The sequence below is a fragment of the Echinops telfairi genome, unplaced genomic scaffold, assembly GCF_000313985.2.
Source record: "Echinops telfairi isolate 266 unplaced genomic scaffold, ASM31398v2 ScPeMD7_7424;HRSCAF=8462, whole genome shotgun sequence".
In the NCBI taxonomy this organism is placed as follows: domain Eukaryota; kingdom Metazoa; phylum Chordata; class Mammalia; order Afrosoricida; family Tenrecidae; genus Echinops; species Echinops telfairi.
In genome coordinates this window covers 87,683,286-87,698,444 of record NW_022111324.1, presented here as the reverse complement: position 1 = coordinate 87,698,444, position 15,159 = coordinate 87,683,286, and the positions used below count along the sequence as shown (strand labels likewise).

At 45.5% G+C, this 15,159-nt stretch overlaps 1 protein-coding gene across 1 annotated transcript in view; it reads left to right on the top strand.

The window, feature by feature from the left end:
- The window catches only part of GALNT2 (polypeptide N-acetylgalactosaminyltransferase 2), a 128,383-nt gene that overhangs the window by 104,069 nt on the left and 9,155 nt on the right, over positions 1–15,159 (top strand). Inside the window, exons 11-14 of the mRNA XM_004712203.2 lie at positions 2,542–2,668; positions 8,870–8,962; positions 9,309–9,392; positions 12,399–12,525. Of these exons, the coding sequence (XP_004712260.1) occupies positions 2,542–2,668; positions 8,870–8,962; positions 9,309–9,392; positions 12,399–12,525 (431 nt within the window). The remainder of the gene's footprint in view (positions 1–2,541; positions 2,669–8,869; positions 8,963–9,308; positions 9,393–12,398; positions 12,526–15,159) is intronic.

The window sequence follows — 15,159 nt, the reverse complement described above, 5'->3', positions numbered from 1 at the left end:
GGCAATGCCTTTCCCTCTTACGTAATGAAGGTCCTATTGGGCATTTCCCCCCGCCAAAAAAAGTCCAATTTTGTCCTAGTTGAATTCATGCTGGGAATGAAACCCGCAGCCTCCACATACATCCTCCGCAGAGTCAGCCGGGAATGGTCAATGTCCTTTTGATTAGCACTCGCCACCTCCCCGTGCCTCCCCACTGTGTACGCCTGCGCTCCTGAGTTGTCCAGATCGTATGGCTGGACTGGAACACCTCGAGCTGCTCGGCTCGCTCCCACAATACTTCCATTAACTCACCAGGGAGGCTTTTGGCCTTCTCGCGCATGTCTCACTGTCGAATAAGCCATCACCATTGAGTTGCTTCTGATTTATCTAAATTAATGGTGACTTTTCAGCCTCTTCAGTAATCCGGGTTCTTTGTTTCATTGTTAACGATTTCACACCTTTTTGCTATATTTGCCATTTTAATCAGTTGTTCCCCTCCCCACCCCACCTCCTCCAAATGTTGATAATGTCCACGAAGCCATGTTGTATTCAGCCGCCAAATCAGACAAGTGGTGACCTGATTCAAATTTCATGATGATTTCTTTGTATGGCTCTCCCATAGTTTCACAGTTTCCCTCTTAGCTTTACTGTTGGTAACACTAACTTTCTTGGAAGCCTTGGTTACGATGTTTTACACAAAAAAAGAGCGATAATAAAGGCGCACAGGTGAATGTTTGAACGCACCAACAGAAGCACGATATGTTGTCTGAGAGCGCAGTGCTCAGACGAAGGGTCAGCCCTTTGTGTCTGTGGTAAGACTCGATGCGGGCCTTACTCTCGGCCTGTGCGGCTTGTGTCAAGTTGGATGTTTGGTTCGACTATTGTTCAAAGTTCCCAACACCGAGCAGACATTTTTCCTCACTTTTCTGTTTGAGTAGTGGCAAGTTTAAGCTTGGAACCGTTCGACAACCGGCGTATCCCTGTAGTTGCATATGGCTGTGGCTGTGCAGAGTCTACGCATTTCCAGCACATCCCTGTAAAGACTTCTTAACTGGTTTAACAGACTCTCCGTGTGGCTTCCCTGTCTCGGCTTTTTAATGTTCCCCTTAGGCAAGTAAATGTTTAAAGTTTATTGTGAAACACAGAAAACATTTTTACTCTGGTGGACATGCGGGAAATCTTAAATCTTTCCCTGCATATGCGTGGATGGATGTGACAAAAGAATTAGTTCAGATCTGAAAGGACTGTGTGTATCATCCAGTTCTAATTAGTGGGATTTTCCCTTGACTTGGGCTGCCTGTGGCAGAGGAGGGGGGGATGCTCTTGGACCTTCTGTGGGTGTGAAGATCCTCAAATTGTGCCGTGAGTGCTTCACATTCTCAAAACATGGCCATTGGTCCCAGCGCATCCCGCGGCCACTTGCTTCATCGTTTCAGATGGTCTCACTTTATTTCTGATCAGTCCTCAGTGGGCAACAGAAAAGTGCTAACTCTCTGGAGTTGGTCTTTGACTCCGTGCTCGCCATCATGTTCTTGGCGCTCTTCAGTAGCACCAAGGAAAATATCCTTGCATACAAAGCTTAAGAAATCTGTTGGGGGGAAAAAATGACCTTTCATAAGGTTAACAGTTGTGTCCTGATTTTTCTGTATAGCTTCAGTTCCTTGCGTTCAGTTAGCCCTCTGGTTCAGGCTCAAGTCATTCAGAATAAAACAGTGGTTCAGCAAATGCCCAGTCAGTTGGTACCTGTGCTGTGTGACAGGAAACGCACACCCATTGTCCTGGGTGTGGGTTTTGGTACTGTACTGGTTCTGTACTGGCTCATTGCCTATGTAAGACAGTCCTATGTTGAAGCAAGATGGTGAATAGCCCTCTTCGGGGTGGTTACTCAGTAATATTTAAAGGTCTATGGGCAGCTGTGTGGTATGTGTTAATAAATTTGTCATCCACGTTCTCTACCTTAACCCATATCACATGCCTGTGAACTTTTCTGGGTGGCTTGAGGCCTGCTAATACACAAGAACAAAGCTTAATTTTTGCAATCTGAGGAAATCGTTTCGTTTTTCCTAGATAGAAATGGCCAGATGCATGCTGGTGCTCAGTCAATTTAGGATAAGTTTTAGAAGAAGGTGGCCTATGTGATCACCTGTTACTTTGCACATTAAAGCGTGATTGAGAATGTAAGTTGTGTTTCAAGTACGGATGTCTCTGTACTTCATTGTTCCCTTTCCTAACACTGTGAAGACTACCACACACGTGGAAATGCACGCCTCTTGGATGGTGAGGAGCTCATGAAGAACTGGAGGCTCTAATCTCCTGTCACGCAGTAGCCGTGATGCTACTAGCATATGCATGATTTGGGGCATGCATAGGAATGGGATATGCCAGACTCCTTAAGAAAGTATACTCCAAAGTTTGTAGTTCAGATCTGATAAATGTTTCCACTGAACGTACCCTCTTGATCAGACCATGAAGTCCAAGACCCAGGGCACGTGTAATGTGAAATGTCTCCCTAGTGGAGTTGTGGACTATATGTGGTCACCAGTGTCTCATTCATCCCTGCAGAGATCTCCTTTCGAGTGTGGCAGTGTGGCGGCAGCCTGGAGATCATCCCCTGCAGTCGTGTGGGACACGTGTTCCGGAAGCAGCACCCCTACACTTTCCCTGGTGGGAGTGGCACCGTATTTGCCCGGTAAATAGTAAGGCTGAGTATGGACAAGAATACTGCTGACCACACTCAGATAGGCGTTGGCCTTTTAGCTGGCTAGAACAGCCACACTTGCTCATTGGGTGAGGGGTTAAGCAAACTGAACTACAGCAGTATTCCAGCAGAAGAATTCAATCAGAAACCTAAAGGGATAAGCGACTGATGGATAGGACAATTTGGGTGAGCCTCAGGCCTCTGTGCTGAGTTCAAGAAGCCAACCTCACACGGTTACGTCCATCTATAGGGCACTCAGCCCAGGTAAACCTGTGGTGACGGATAAGAGATCAGCAGTTGCTAAGGCTTGGGTTGGAGAAGATCTGACTGCAGATGGGCAGTACAGAAGATTTTTCTGGAGAGTGATAGGATTTTTTTGTGTCCTATTTGTTTTGATAGTAACACGTGTGAAAAATCATGGAACTGTACAAGGGTAAAAGTATTGCTATAAAAAGTATCACAGGATGTGCTTTACGCAATTGATCTATGTATTGTGATGAATTGTATGAGCCCCAAAAAATTGATAAAAAAAAAAAAAAGAAAGAAATGGAAACAGAATTGGACTAAAAAAAAAAGTATCACAGGAACCGATATTAAACAGAGATCAGTATGTGAAGCTATTGTTTCTCCACATATCCTCCACCTAGGCCTATACCTTTCTAAGGTCTCTAACTTTTCCCCAAGGAACTCTGCACTCCTCAATATACACTACATCAAAACAGCAGTTTTGTCATACTTGAACTCAAATTATGTTCCTTTTAAATATTTTTTGGGAACAAAAAAAAGTCTGAAGGAGCAAAATCAGAGCTATAGGGAAGATAGGGAAACGTTTCCCAATGAAATTCTCGTATGATAGTTCTTGAACTAGCAGGCGCATTGTCATGATGGTTAAACTTCCTTAGCTTTTTCCTGGCCTCAACTTTCCTGGCCTTTTCCTCGCCAATAAAGTTTTCCATTTTCTTAAAGCTTCTTCTTAATAAACCCCTGGGCTAGGCCGGATTGACTAGAGAAACAAATCCAGTGACACTCGTGTGTGCAAGAAAGCTTTATATCAAGAAGCAATCATACATCAAGAAAATATACCAGCCCAGTCCAACTCAAGGCCATAAGTCCAGTACTAGTGCTTAAGTCCCCTTTCAGACTCACAGCCACAAGCAATGATGCAGAATTCAGGAAGATCACAGCACGGTGGATGCAAAGTCATGTGGATCCGATGGCAGTGGACACACCTCCAAGGCTCTGGCAGTAACCAGGGTCAGGAAGGTGAAGGCACAGAGAGAAGGGAGGTTCCCAGGGCCCTCCTTATGAGAAGGAAGCACCATCAGGCTGATTGACAGGCTAAACTCCACCCCTACACTTTCATATATCTTCAATTTGACATGAATATTATATAACTACCACAACCTCCATGATCATCCTTTGAGAAAAATCTATGAAGATGACGCCTTTGGTGGTCCAAAAAAACAATTAGCATAACCATCTGAGTTGCCCTCTGTCTTGAATTTAATTGACCCAGCAGATCCTCTTGGAAGCGACGATTTCTGATTAGACCTTTAGGTTGGGTTGGGTTTTTAAGACACCCTGAAGAGACTAAGACAAGTGTATTACCAAAAGAATTTGTCTGTAGCCACCCTCCTACAAATTGGTATATAGAAATAACCTCTGGCAAACCTATACTTGCTCGTGGGTGTACCATACATACCCTTTCCCACACCTGCTTAGCTTACATCTCTACCGGTGTACCCTCTCATGAATGAATGCTAGTTATTGTATATACCATGGTTGACTTTTATTCTTGCATACCTCCCAGTGTCTTCCTTTACTTTGATTATGTTGTGTTGGCCACCTCTAATTATGCATTGCCTTTCCCTTCATTCAAGTTAATAAATGTCTACTGTCTAGTTAGGGAGCCCTGGTGGCATAGTGGTTACATGTTGGATTGCTAACCGAGAGACTAGCATATGGGGCTTTCTAGTCCCCATACGGGGCTTTGTAGTCTCATAGAGATTTACCGTCTCAGAAACCCACAGGGTAGTTCTACCTTGCCCTTAAAGGGTTGCCGTGAGTCAGAATTGACTCAATGACGATGAAGTTTGTGGTTATTTTTTTTAATCTAGTTAGTGATTTTCCCTCCTGCTCTCTCTCATTCTTAGTAATCATTAAAGAATGCTTCTTTCTGTAATAGTTGCCCTTTTTCAATTGACTTTTTCCCCACTTAGTATAATATTGTTGTGGAGTACTTCATAGATTCATTGCTGTTTTTAAATGTTGCATAGTATTCTGTTGTGTGTATAATTGGTGCATCCATTTATCTGTTGATGGGAATTTCGGTTGTTTTCTGTTCTCTGCTGTTGTGAATAATGCTGCTGTGAATGTGTTGTTGTTAGGTTCTGACATGCAGCAACCCTTTGTAAAACAGAAAGAAATACTTCCTGGTCCTCTAGCATCCTCACAATCACGCGTCATGAGTCGGTAATTGCAGCCGCTCTTCACTGAATCTCTACTTTCCCGGGCATGGTGGCCTTGTCTAGGAGCTTGGCCTTGTAGTTAGCACATCTGGAGTCATTTAGACTGAGTCTTACTATACTTACTTCTAATAACATTCTAGCTAAATAGCTTCTAAGACAGATTTGTTCCTTCTTCTGGCAGTCCATGGTATATTATTTAATAATCTCCACCAACACTATAATTCAAAGGCATTAATTACCCTTCAGTCTTTATTATTTATAGTGTCCAGCTCTTGCATGCAAATGAGGTAATTGAACATATTATAGCTTGAGTCTGGCACACCTTAGCCCTTAAAGTGACATCTTCCTTTGCTCTTTAACACTTATAAAGAGGCCTTGTGCAGCAGATTTGCCCATGTAGTATGTTGTTTGATTTCTTGACTGCTGGCTTCCATGAGCCCTGGTGGTGTAGTGGTTACGCCTTGCACTGCAATCCGCATGGTCAGTAGTTCAAAAACACCAGCAGCCTCTCAGGAGAAAACCTGGGCTTTCCACACCTGTAAATAGTTACAGTCTCAGAAACCCACAGAGGCTCGCTGGAAGTGAGTTTGGGTTTTTTGAACCTCTGATTGTTGATGGTGGGTCCGAGTAAAATGAACCCCTTGACAACTTCATCTGTCTCCATTTATCATGAAATTGGTTCCGTTAAAGGGATATTTGTTTCCTTTACATTGAGTTGCAATCTACCCTGAAGGCTGCAGTTGTTGATTTGTCATCGGCCACTGTTACAAGTCCTTCTCCCAGGAAGCAAGGTTGCGTCATCTGCACATCACAAATTGTTAATAAGCCTTCCTCCAAAACTGATGCTGCATTCTTCTTATAGTCCAACTTCTTGGATTATTTGCTCAGCATATAGATTGAATACGTGTGTGAGAGGTTACAACCCTGATGCACACCTTTCCTGATTTTAAATCATACAGTAGACATGTTTGAACAACTGCCTCTTAGTTTATGTACAGGTTCTGGATGAACACAATGAAGTGTTGTGGAATTCCTAAACTTTGCAAGGTTATCCATAGTTTGTTATGATCCACACAGTTGAATGCCTTTGCATAGTTACTAAAACACAAGTAAACATCTTTCTTGCATTCTCTGTTTTCAGCCAAGATTCATCTAATAGCAGCAGTGAAACCCTTCGGTCCATGTCCTCTTCCGAGAGGACATGAATTTCTGGGAGATCTTTGTCAATGTACTGCTACAGCAATTTTCAAACTATCTTCAACAGAATTTTACTTACATGTGATATTGTTCAATAATTTGTACATTTTGCTATGTACATTTTTTTGGAATTTGGTACAAATATGGACCTCTTAAGGTATGTTAGTTAGAAGTTTCCTGGCTTGGACTAACATGTGCTTCCAGTGCTACATCAACTGTTGAAACATTTTAGTTGATACTCCAATAGTGCTTAGGGCCTCGTTTGCCACTAAGACCTGCAGTGCAGTTGGACTTCTTCCTTCAGTACCATTGAGCTTGATCATATGCTACCTCTTGAGATGACTGCATATCAATCAGTTCTTTGGGTATAGTGACTATGTAGTCCTTTCGTCATCTTTGGATGCTACCTGCATTATTTAATATTTTACTCATTCAGTATTGCAACTCAAGGCTCGGATTTTTCCTCAGTTCTTTCAGCTTGAAATATGCTGAACATGTACTTCCTTTTGATTTTTTAACTCCACAGCTTTTGCACAATTATTTTAATACTTAACCTTCTCAAAGTGCCTTTTGACATTTTCTCTTCCCCTCTTTTATTTCATTTCTTCAGATGCTTCAGCTACTTTATGTCCAGAGCAAGGTTCTCAGAGTCTCTTCTGACATCCACTTTTCTTTTGGTCTTTTCTTGCTTGCTTTTAACAGTCTCTTGCTCTCTTCACTTACGGTCTTGATGTGACCCCCAGTTCAGCAGACAGTCTGCCACTAATGTCCAGTGCATCAGTCCGTGCTTGAGATGTGCTGTGAGGTCTGTTGAAATATACTCAAGGTCGTATTTTGCCTCTGGTGGACGTTTAAAATTTTTCTTCTACTTCAACCTGGATTTACATGAGAACAATTGACAGTAAATTGCATTCTAAATAATAGCCCGTTACACATCATTCAAAATAGGCTCTTTCATATAACAACATAATAGATTTTATTGTATTGCATTTTATATTATTATATAATGTGTCATAATGAAACCCAGAAACCTCACTGCCATTGAATCACTTCCAACTCATATCAGAACCGCCCGTGTGGGTTTCTGAGACTCACTCTTACAGGATTAGAAAGCCCTTTTTCTGACGGGGCAGCTGGTGGTTTTGAACTGATGACCTTTGGGTTAAAAGCCCAACTCATAACCACTACGCCCTCAAAGCTCCTTGTGTATTACAAGACATCTATAAGATGTTATATACTAATATGTGATGGGGCTTCAAACATTGAAACATGGACTTAAAAGATCATGGAGTTTTCCATGGGATTTTTGAAGCCCCCTCGTATAATGTATATAGTTTAGGTAAAGCGAAGTATGTGTGTTTAAGTATACACAAACATGCATGAGGGCAAGTTAAAAGAAGGCACGAGAACCTTTACTAAACAAACATGTCGAAGTATGAAGCGTCTGTCCCTCCGCATGTTCTCTAGTTAGGCCTCTGGACGAGAAGGCGGTGTTTTCATCTCTCCCCTCCCTGAAAAATCTGCCGTCTTCTTTCATAATATGTCAAAAGGATGGTTTTACCATCCTCGGGGGACTGAAATCATGTTCCTTTTCAAAGTTCTTTGAGAATGGTGGAACATAAAGAAGCCTGAAGAGGCACAGTCAGGGTTTGGGGGTGCATAGGGCTAAGACTGCGGTTCTTAAACTGTGGGTTGCGACCCCTTTGGGGATCGAGCAACCCTTTCACAGGAGCTGCCTGATTCATAGCAGTAGCAAAACTATAGCTATGAAGTCGAAATGAGAATAATTTTACTGTTGGGAGGCCACCACAGCATGAGGAACTACTTTAAAGGGTCGCGGCATTAGGAAGTTGAGAACCACTGGGCTAAGGTGTCTCTCGTAGGATAGCCCTTGCTACCCTCAAAGAATGAACAAGTGCCTTGTTGTGACGGGAAAATGTTCATTGGTGCGATGTCTCTGTTCTTTTTCGTACCAGTGCAGTAGCCGAACACCTCCCTCCCCTTCCGACTGCCAGTCCTGAAAAAGGCCTGGCACTGTTTTAGTTCAGCTCGAAAGAAGAGCAACCCCTAGCTATTCTGAACGCTCTCCTGGACCTCCCTCGTGTGTTGTAGCAATCTGAAAGATGGAGAGTTGTCCTGCCCCTGCTCTCTGGCACCTGCCTTCTGTGGATGCACAATTGAGCCACTGCAGAGCATCGTGGCTCAGCCCCAGTTCCAAATTCATTTGTGCTCTCATTCACATGTTGGCATTCATTTGTGGATAGTCTGTGTGCTGCGGGAGACAAAAAAGCACCTTTTGTTTGTCTGGTAAATAACCTGCCGAGGGCTAGCCATGCACACATACAACTCATGCATCATGCAGAGGGGTTGTCTAGCCCATGGTGCTCTGTGCTCTGTGTCATGTGCATCCCAGCCAGGGTGGCCAGCACCCCTGAAAGGACCTGCTAAATGACCCATAACGCAGCCATGTATAATAAGGTTCAAAGAGAATTCAAATAATTGCTAAAGTGTATGTATTTCATTCCAGCAACACTCGTCGGGCAGCAGAGGTGTGGATGGATGAATACAAAAACTTCTATTACGCAGCAGTGCCTTCAGCCAGGAATGTCCCCTATGGAAAGTAAGGGTCCCTTGGTGTTGCTGTACTCAGGAGGCCAATACAAGAGTGGGTCCGGGGTCTGCCACACACTCCAGACTATGCTGGGCCTGGGGCTGGAAACAGCTACCAACGTGTAAAAGGTGGCCCAGTGGGCCAGGTTGAGCAAGGGCCAGAGATGTTAAGTGCATACAAATAGGGTGGACGGGCAGGGCACAGTGGGCATGTGAGGTGGGGCATGTGTTGGGGTGGGGCCCAGGGGATGGCACTTGTCCCAAGCAGTTCTTACTGGCAGGTTGGAAGGTTTGGTGTAGGAAACCCCATCCATCCATCCTAAGATTTGTAAAGGGCCTTTGTTTCCCCTCTTTAGTATTCAGAGCAGATTGGAACTTCGGAAGAAACTTAGTTGCAAGCCTTTCAAATGGTACCTTGAAAACGTCTATCCAGAATTACGGTGAGTCCTGGCATCCCCTTGTCCCTGAAAAAAGCACTACTAGAATCCCAGAGCCATACCCGTCTGGCCTGAGTTATCCCTCCATAGAACTGGAAAGAGTTCCATGGTGTCATGTAGTCTCAGATGGTTCCCCGTTGGCTCGATGTCAGACACCAAGTGACCAAGCAGCTCTGTCAATGGCCAGAGTATGTAACAGGCCAACCCCAGCCCCGTGTTTATTTTGCGGGCTGCTGCCAAGCCCACCCTGCCCAGGCACCTTGCTGACCTCGCTGTTCCGGCTCCTGGGGCCTCACCGTGCTGCCTTGCGCTCTGCGTGGCACTTCGGAGAGCACTTCGGAGGCAGTAGGTTGTACTGTGGAGGCGGAGATGGCAGCATTGCTGTGGCTGCTGTTGCCTCCCCAGTGGCCCAGGACATATGAGTTCCCAGCAGGGACTCAAAAAGCCCGAACTCTGCATCTTTTACGGTGGATGCAGTGCTGGGCGGACGGAGGCCCAGGGCCTTGCCCCTCGAGGCTAGCATTTGCCACGTGCGGAATGAGAAGGCCAGCACTGTGCCCCGCTTCTCTTTGTGAGCATTCGTAGCAGCAGGAATAGTCCAAGCCTGTTTGACACTGGCGGACTTTTCATCTTAAATTAGAAGCGGCTCCACATCCCATGGGACCCATGATCACCTTGTATCAGTCTGTAGGTCTGCTGGGCTTCAGCCATTGGAACTTCAGCCACTGGAACTTCATCTTTTTTAAAGGGACTATCAGTACCTTAATGTGGCACGTTCCTTATTTTAAATATTCCCAGAACATTTTGCAGCAAGTGGTATATCTCTAACTTGGTGACCTTGGATGCAGGCTTCCCCACCATTATCTCTGTTAATGACCTCTTTTGTGCCTGATCTTGGAGCTGGGCTTTACTTATCACTGCCGTGACTTACTCCGCTATTGGGGCTTGTTTCTTCTGTTTTTAAAGAAATGTATGAGACCCTTGCATCCTGTGCCCCTAAGAAGGCGTGGTAGAAACAAATGTTTTCTCCTCCCGGTCCCCTCTGCAAGGACGGATGGCTTTGCTGAGAGTAGAGCTCATGAAGCCACCCCCCCCAAGGCCCCTGCTGATACTGCTTCTCCCCTGAGGGGTACTCCACCGCTTTGAGTGCTTTCAGCCCATGTGGTGCTTTCTTTTTTTTCCTTTTCCTCATTCATAAATTTACACAAGTTCCCATTTGGCTTTTGCTGATACCTGTGACTTGGTGGGTAACAATGCCAAACTGAGTTACATTGAATGTATAGCTTCATTCAGGGTCGTCTGATTTGGGGTGACATTGGGTCCTTGATCTTACTTAAAACCACCCACTAAGCAAATTCGGCATTAAAAACGACCCAGTAAATCTCTGTTTTTACTGTCTGGGCAGGGTAAGGGCCCAAACCAACCAAGTGTTTTGTTGAGTGCTTCCTGTGGGCCAGGAGCCATGTGAGCTGCTTTAAATAAAAGGTGTCACCTGGCCTGTAAACAAACCTGTTTGGTAGGTGCTCCATAAAAGGGGAAGGTGCTCTGGTGGTATCGCGGCTAAGTGCTCAACTGCCAACCAACCACAGGTTCAACAGTTCAAACCTACCGCCTGCTGCATTGGATAAAGATGGGTTCATCTGCTCCAGTAAAGATTATAGTGCAGGAAACTCTATGGGGCAGTTTTACCCTGTCCTGTAGGGTCACTGAGTCAGAATTAGCTCAGCAGCAATGGAGCTATAGAAGAAGAGACAGAGGGTTAGAGAGACTTGAGTCTGTGTAAAGACCCTATGTGGCATGCGGCAAATACAGGACTCGAGTTCACATTCACTGCTGCACATTTTGCTCTTGCTCATTGTGTTAGTTTGACCCATATATGTATAAGAGAGAGTTTTATATATAGGGTAAGTCTACATTCAGAAAGCATCCCAACTCCGTCCAGTCCAAGCCCATAAGTCCAAGTTAACCCATATGTCCGACACCGATCTACACAGTCCTCCTCAAACTCACGAAACACACACAGTCACACTGAATGCAGGAGGATCACAGGCCAGTGGGTAGAAAGTCTTTGAATCCAGTGGCGGTGTAAGCATCTCAGCGCTGGCAGGGGTCTCCACACGGTTTCTCCAGCACCCAGGGCAGTATCAGGGTAAGTCCATGTGGCTTCTCCTCAGGGATGTCTTGCAGGAAGTGAGCCTTGCCAGCCAAGGCAGCCACACACTGGTCCAACCATCAGAGAACGAGATCAGAGAACTAGAAAAGTGAGGCTCACCAAGCCATTTCTCTCTCCGCCTTCAGTGAATCCCACGTGTGTTTATCGGGCAGGTTGGCACAGTAAACCTTCACTATCTCACTCATCATGCCTTAGTGCTCTTTTTGGTATGAGACCACTAGACAAATCCATTTACATTTTCCTTTTTCCTTTGTAAAAGGCACATCCTAAACCTGGTAAAAAGTTTGAGGCAACCCCATTCTGATCTCTGCTTTTCTAAATGACTTCTGTCAGCCCAACATCAAGGAGTATCTTCTCAAAGGTCAGGCTGTTCGGTGGAAGTCAGCCTTAGCTAAAAATGGAAGATGGCTACACCATTGCATCAATGCAAACCACGGAGAATCAGGGCCAGCAGTACTCTCGCCTGGTACCTAGAAGTTTGTTACTGCCAGACATCAATATTAGTACACAGAACAGTCCGATAGTACATTGTTTTACCATTGTCATAAATGCAAAATGTTGGGTTAATGAGAACTAGGTATATCCAGAACGTTTCCTTTTCAGGACATGTTCTTAATGTGGAATATTAATAACATCTTTGCAACTTAAAATCTGAAAGTGTTAGAAATACAGGAATTCAGACACACCTTGTTTCACTGACAGACATTAGCAGACAGTGTAAAGCCTCACAATTTGGCGTTTCTGATACTATAATGAAGTCACTGTGCAGAACTGCTGGTGGAGGGCAGCTGATATGCCTGGGGAATTAAGCAGGTGATTCTCACATTGCTTTTCAGGGTTCCAGACCATCAGGATATTGCTTTTGGGGCCTTGCAGCAGGGCACCAACTGCCTTGATACCTTGGGACATTTTGCCGATGGTGTCGTTGGAGTATATGAGTGTCACAATGCTGGGGGAAACCAGGTATGTGTGTGGGTGAACCAGGGGACCTGACGCCCGATAAGGGGAGGGCTGTGTGACCTGAGGCTGAAAATCCCACTGCCAGCTCTCTCTATGGTCAGCTCTGTGCCTGTGACCAGAAGTGCCTGGCTTCCACTGTACACAGCCCGCCTTGGGGCAAATAAGAAGCTGCCTAGTTGGCACCAGCACCACCATCAGCCTTGGCTTCTTGGGTTCTTAAGGACCGGGCCCTGTGACCATGCAAAATAGGTACACTGGCTACCTTTTTGTACTGGGCTCCCAGTGTCCAGGCAAGTGCAGGATTAGGGGCTTGATCTTCTTCCCTGTGTCCTGCTCCATCTTCTCTGCTGTGTGCCTTCACCTCCAAAATCCTGTTCTGTGTCTTATCTCTGGCCTCTGAACGTTAGGCACTTCGTAAGTGCTTAACAAACAAGGTCACTAGCTACCCACTGCCATTGGGTTGATTCCAATTCATATTGAACCTATATAGGGTTTGTGAGGCTGTAAATCTTTACCGGAACAGATAGCCTCATCTTTCTCCCATGGCGTGACAGATTTGAACCAACACCTTTGTGGTTAACGGTCTAACCCTTCCCTGACAGTGCCACCTGGTCAAACCTACAGTTGCTGCTAAAATTATAGCTCCCTGCCTAGAGATGAGCTGGTTGCGACATTCAATAATAATAGCTTAAGATTTCAAATGTTCATTATCAATGGCTGCACGTTCATCATGAACACCACCACCTTCTCTTATCTTTGGGGAGGGGAGGAAAAAGTGAAGGCTGAACAGGGCCTGACCTCTGGAGGTGAGGTGGGCAAAGGTCCCCAGAGCCTGCACCAGCGCCAGAATTCCCTTAGATTATATACGTTGGGGGGGGGGGTGGACTTACACATGAAACTGGGGAAAGCGGGGAGTTAGAGCACGTTTGGCCTGTTTCCATCTGTAGGCAAAATGAGATTAATAAAAGGCCCTCCGGACAGTGAGCTTGGTGAAAAGGAAAGATGAGAGATCGCCTTCTCAGGAGATCTCAAGTTTCATAGAAGAAGGAAAATGCTTCTCAATGTTTGCTAGCATGTTATTAACTCAGAAATTTGAATAATTTAGATAGGAGTGTCACTTTAGTTCATATATTGCAAAATAAAGGAAATGAAGACCCAAATCACTAGCTAGCTATATTTGATCGGTATTTGGGACTTTCCGTTGTTCAGTGTACTTCTCCTGCCCAATTAATCATTGCAATTTCCCTTTGCATATTTGAAAGGTTGTGATGGTGCCATTAAAGTTAGAACGGTCAGTCCTGACTATTTCAACAGCATCATGAGGAAGCCATATGTCTTGGTCTCATCCCATGGAACATTTTAAGTCAATGGCCCCAGCGCTTCCTAAAAGACTCCCAGCCCCTCTGCCCTGTCCTTGTGTCCCCACTGAGCTCAGGCTGCCATGTTGGATCCCCACCTTCAACGTGGCCTTGGGGAAGTAGCAAGCTTTCACTCTTCAGTGACAAGTAATGTCAGAGGCAGGCCCCGCAGTGGCCAGAAGATTAAAGCTTGGCCAGGCCCATGGGATGGCCTCTGGCTCCCCAGACCCTGCAGAATGATGGTCTCTGATCACCCATAAAGAGATGGCCACACATCCCAGCTGGCCAGCACATCCAGGTACACACCTGTTACCTGTATAAGGTTTATGTCCAAGGTGTTCCAATTGGCAGCACTGGTGACAAACTGTTCTGGGAATGTACTTTGAGGAGGAAGTCCATTGGGCCTGTGAAAGAGGCCACCCAAAGGTGGCTGCTTTCAGCTCTGTTCGCTTTACAGAAGGACATTAGGCAGTGGAAGCAGTGCTGTGGAGGGGACCCTTGGCTCGTGTGCTAGTCTGCCACTGTGTACCAGAAACCCCGGTGCCGCCTCCAGGTGGTTCCAAGGAAAAGGCAAGGGAATGTGGCACGGTGCTTCCTTCCTTTTCCTGTTTGCTCCAGGGACCATTGCCCTTCTCGCGCTAGGAGTCTCATCCCTTTTCAACAATCGCTTGCTGCAAGCCTCCAGTCCAGCAGTGTGCTGAGCCCTTGGGTATGCAGTCTGCAGGGCTCAGCCCTGCCATCAAGGAACTCGCAGGCAGGACCGCGGTCCCTCTGGCTCTCGGTTGTCTACTAGCGTGGCACACAGGACCGCCTGGAGATCTTTTATGGAATGTTGTTGACCCTGGGGTCCACAGAGAGCATCCGGATTTGCCATAGGTCCCCTACGTGATTCAAATGAACACCAAGAGTTTTCCAGTGAAGAGACAGACACGTAACCTAGAAGCAGTGAGACAATCTAATGCTTTTCCGCCCCCACACCTGAGAACATCGTCCTCTGATGACTTTGAAGCCCCATGAGCTACTTCTTAGAGCTGGGCAGGCTGTGATGATGGGAATGTTCTGTATCGGTGCTGCCCCCTTCTGTCACTGCCAGTCACATGTAGCAGTGGAGCTCTTGAAATGCAGCTAGTGAGGCGAAGGAGCTCAGTGTTCATGTGTTAGACAGGGTTCTCTCGAGAGATAAAACCAGATTGCTGATAACTTTATATATTTATTTATAAAGATAGATATAACACAAGAAATGAACTGTTAAATTATATACAGATAGGTATATGTATAA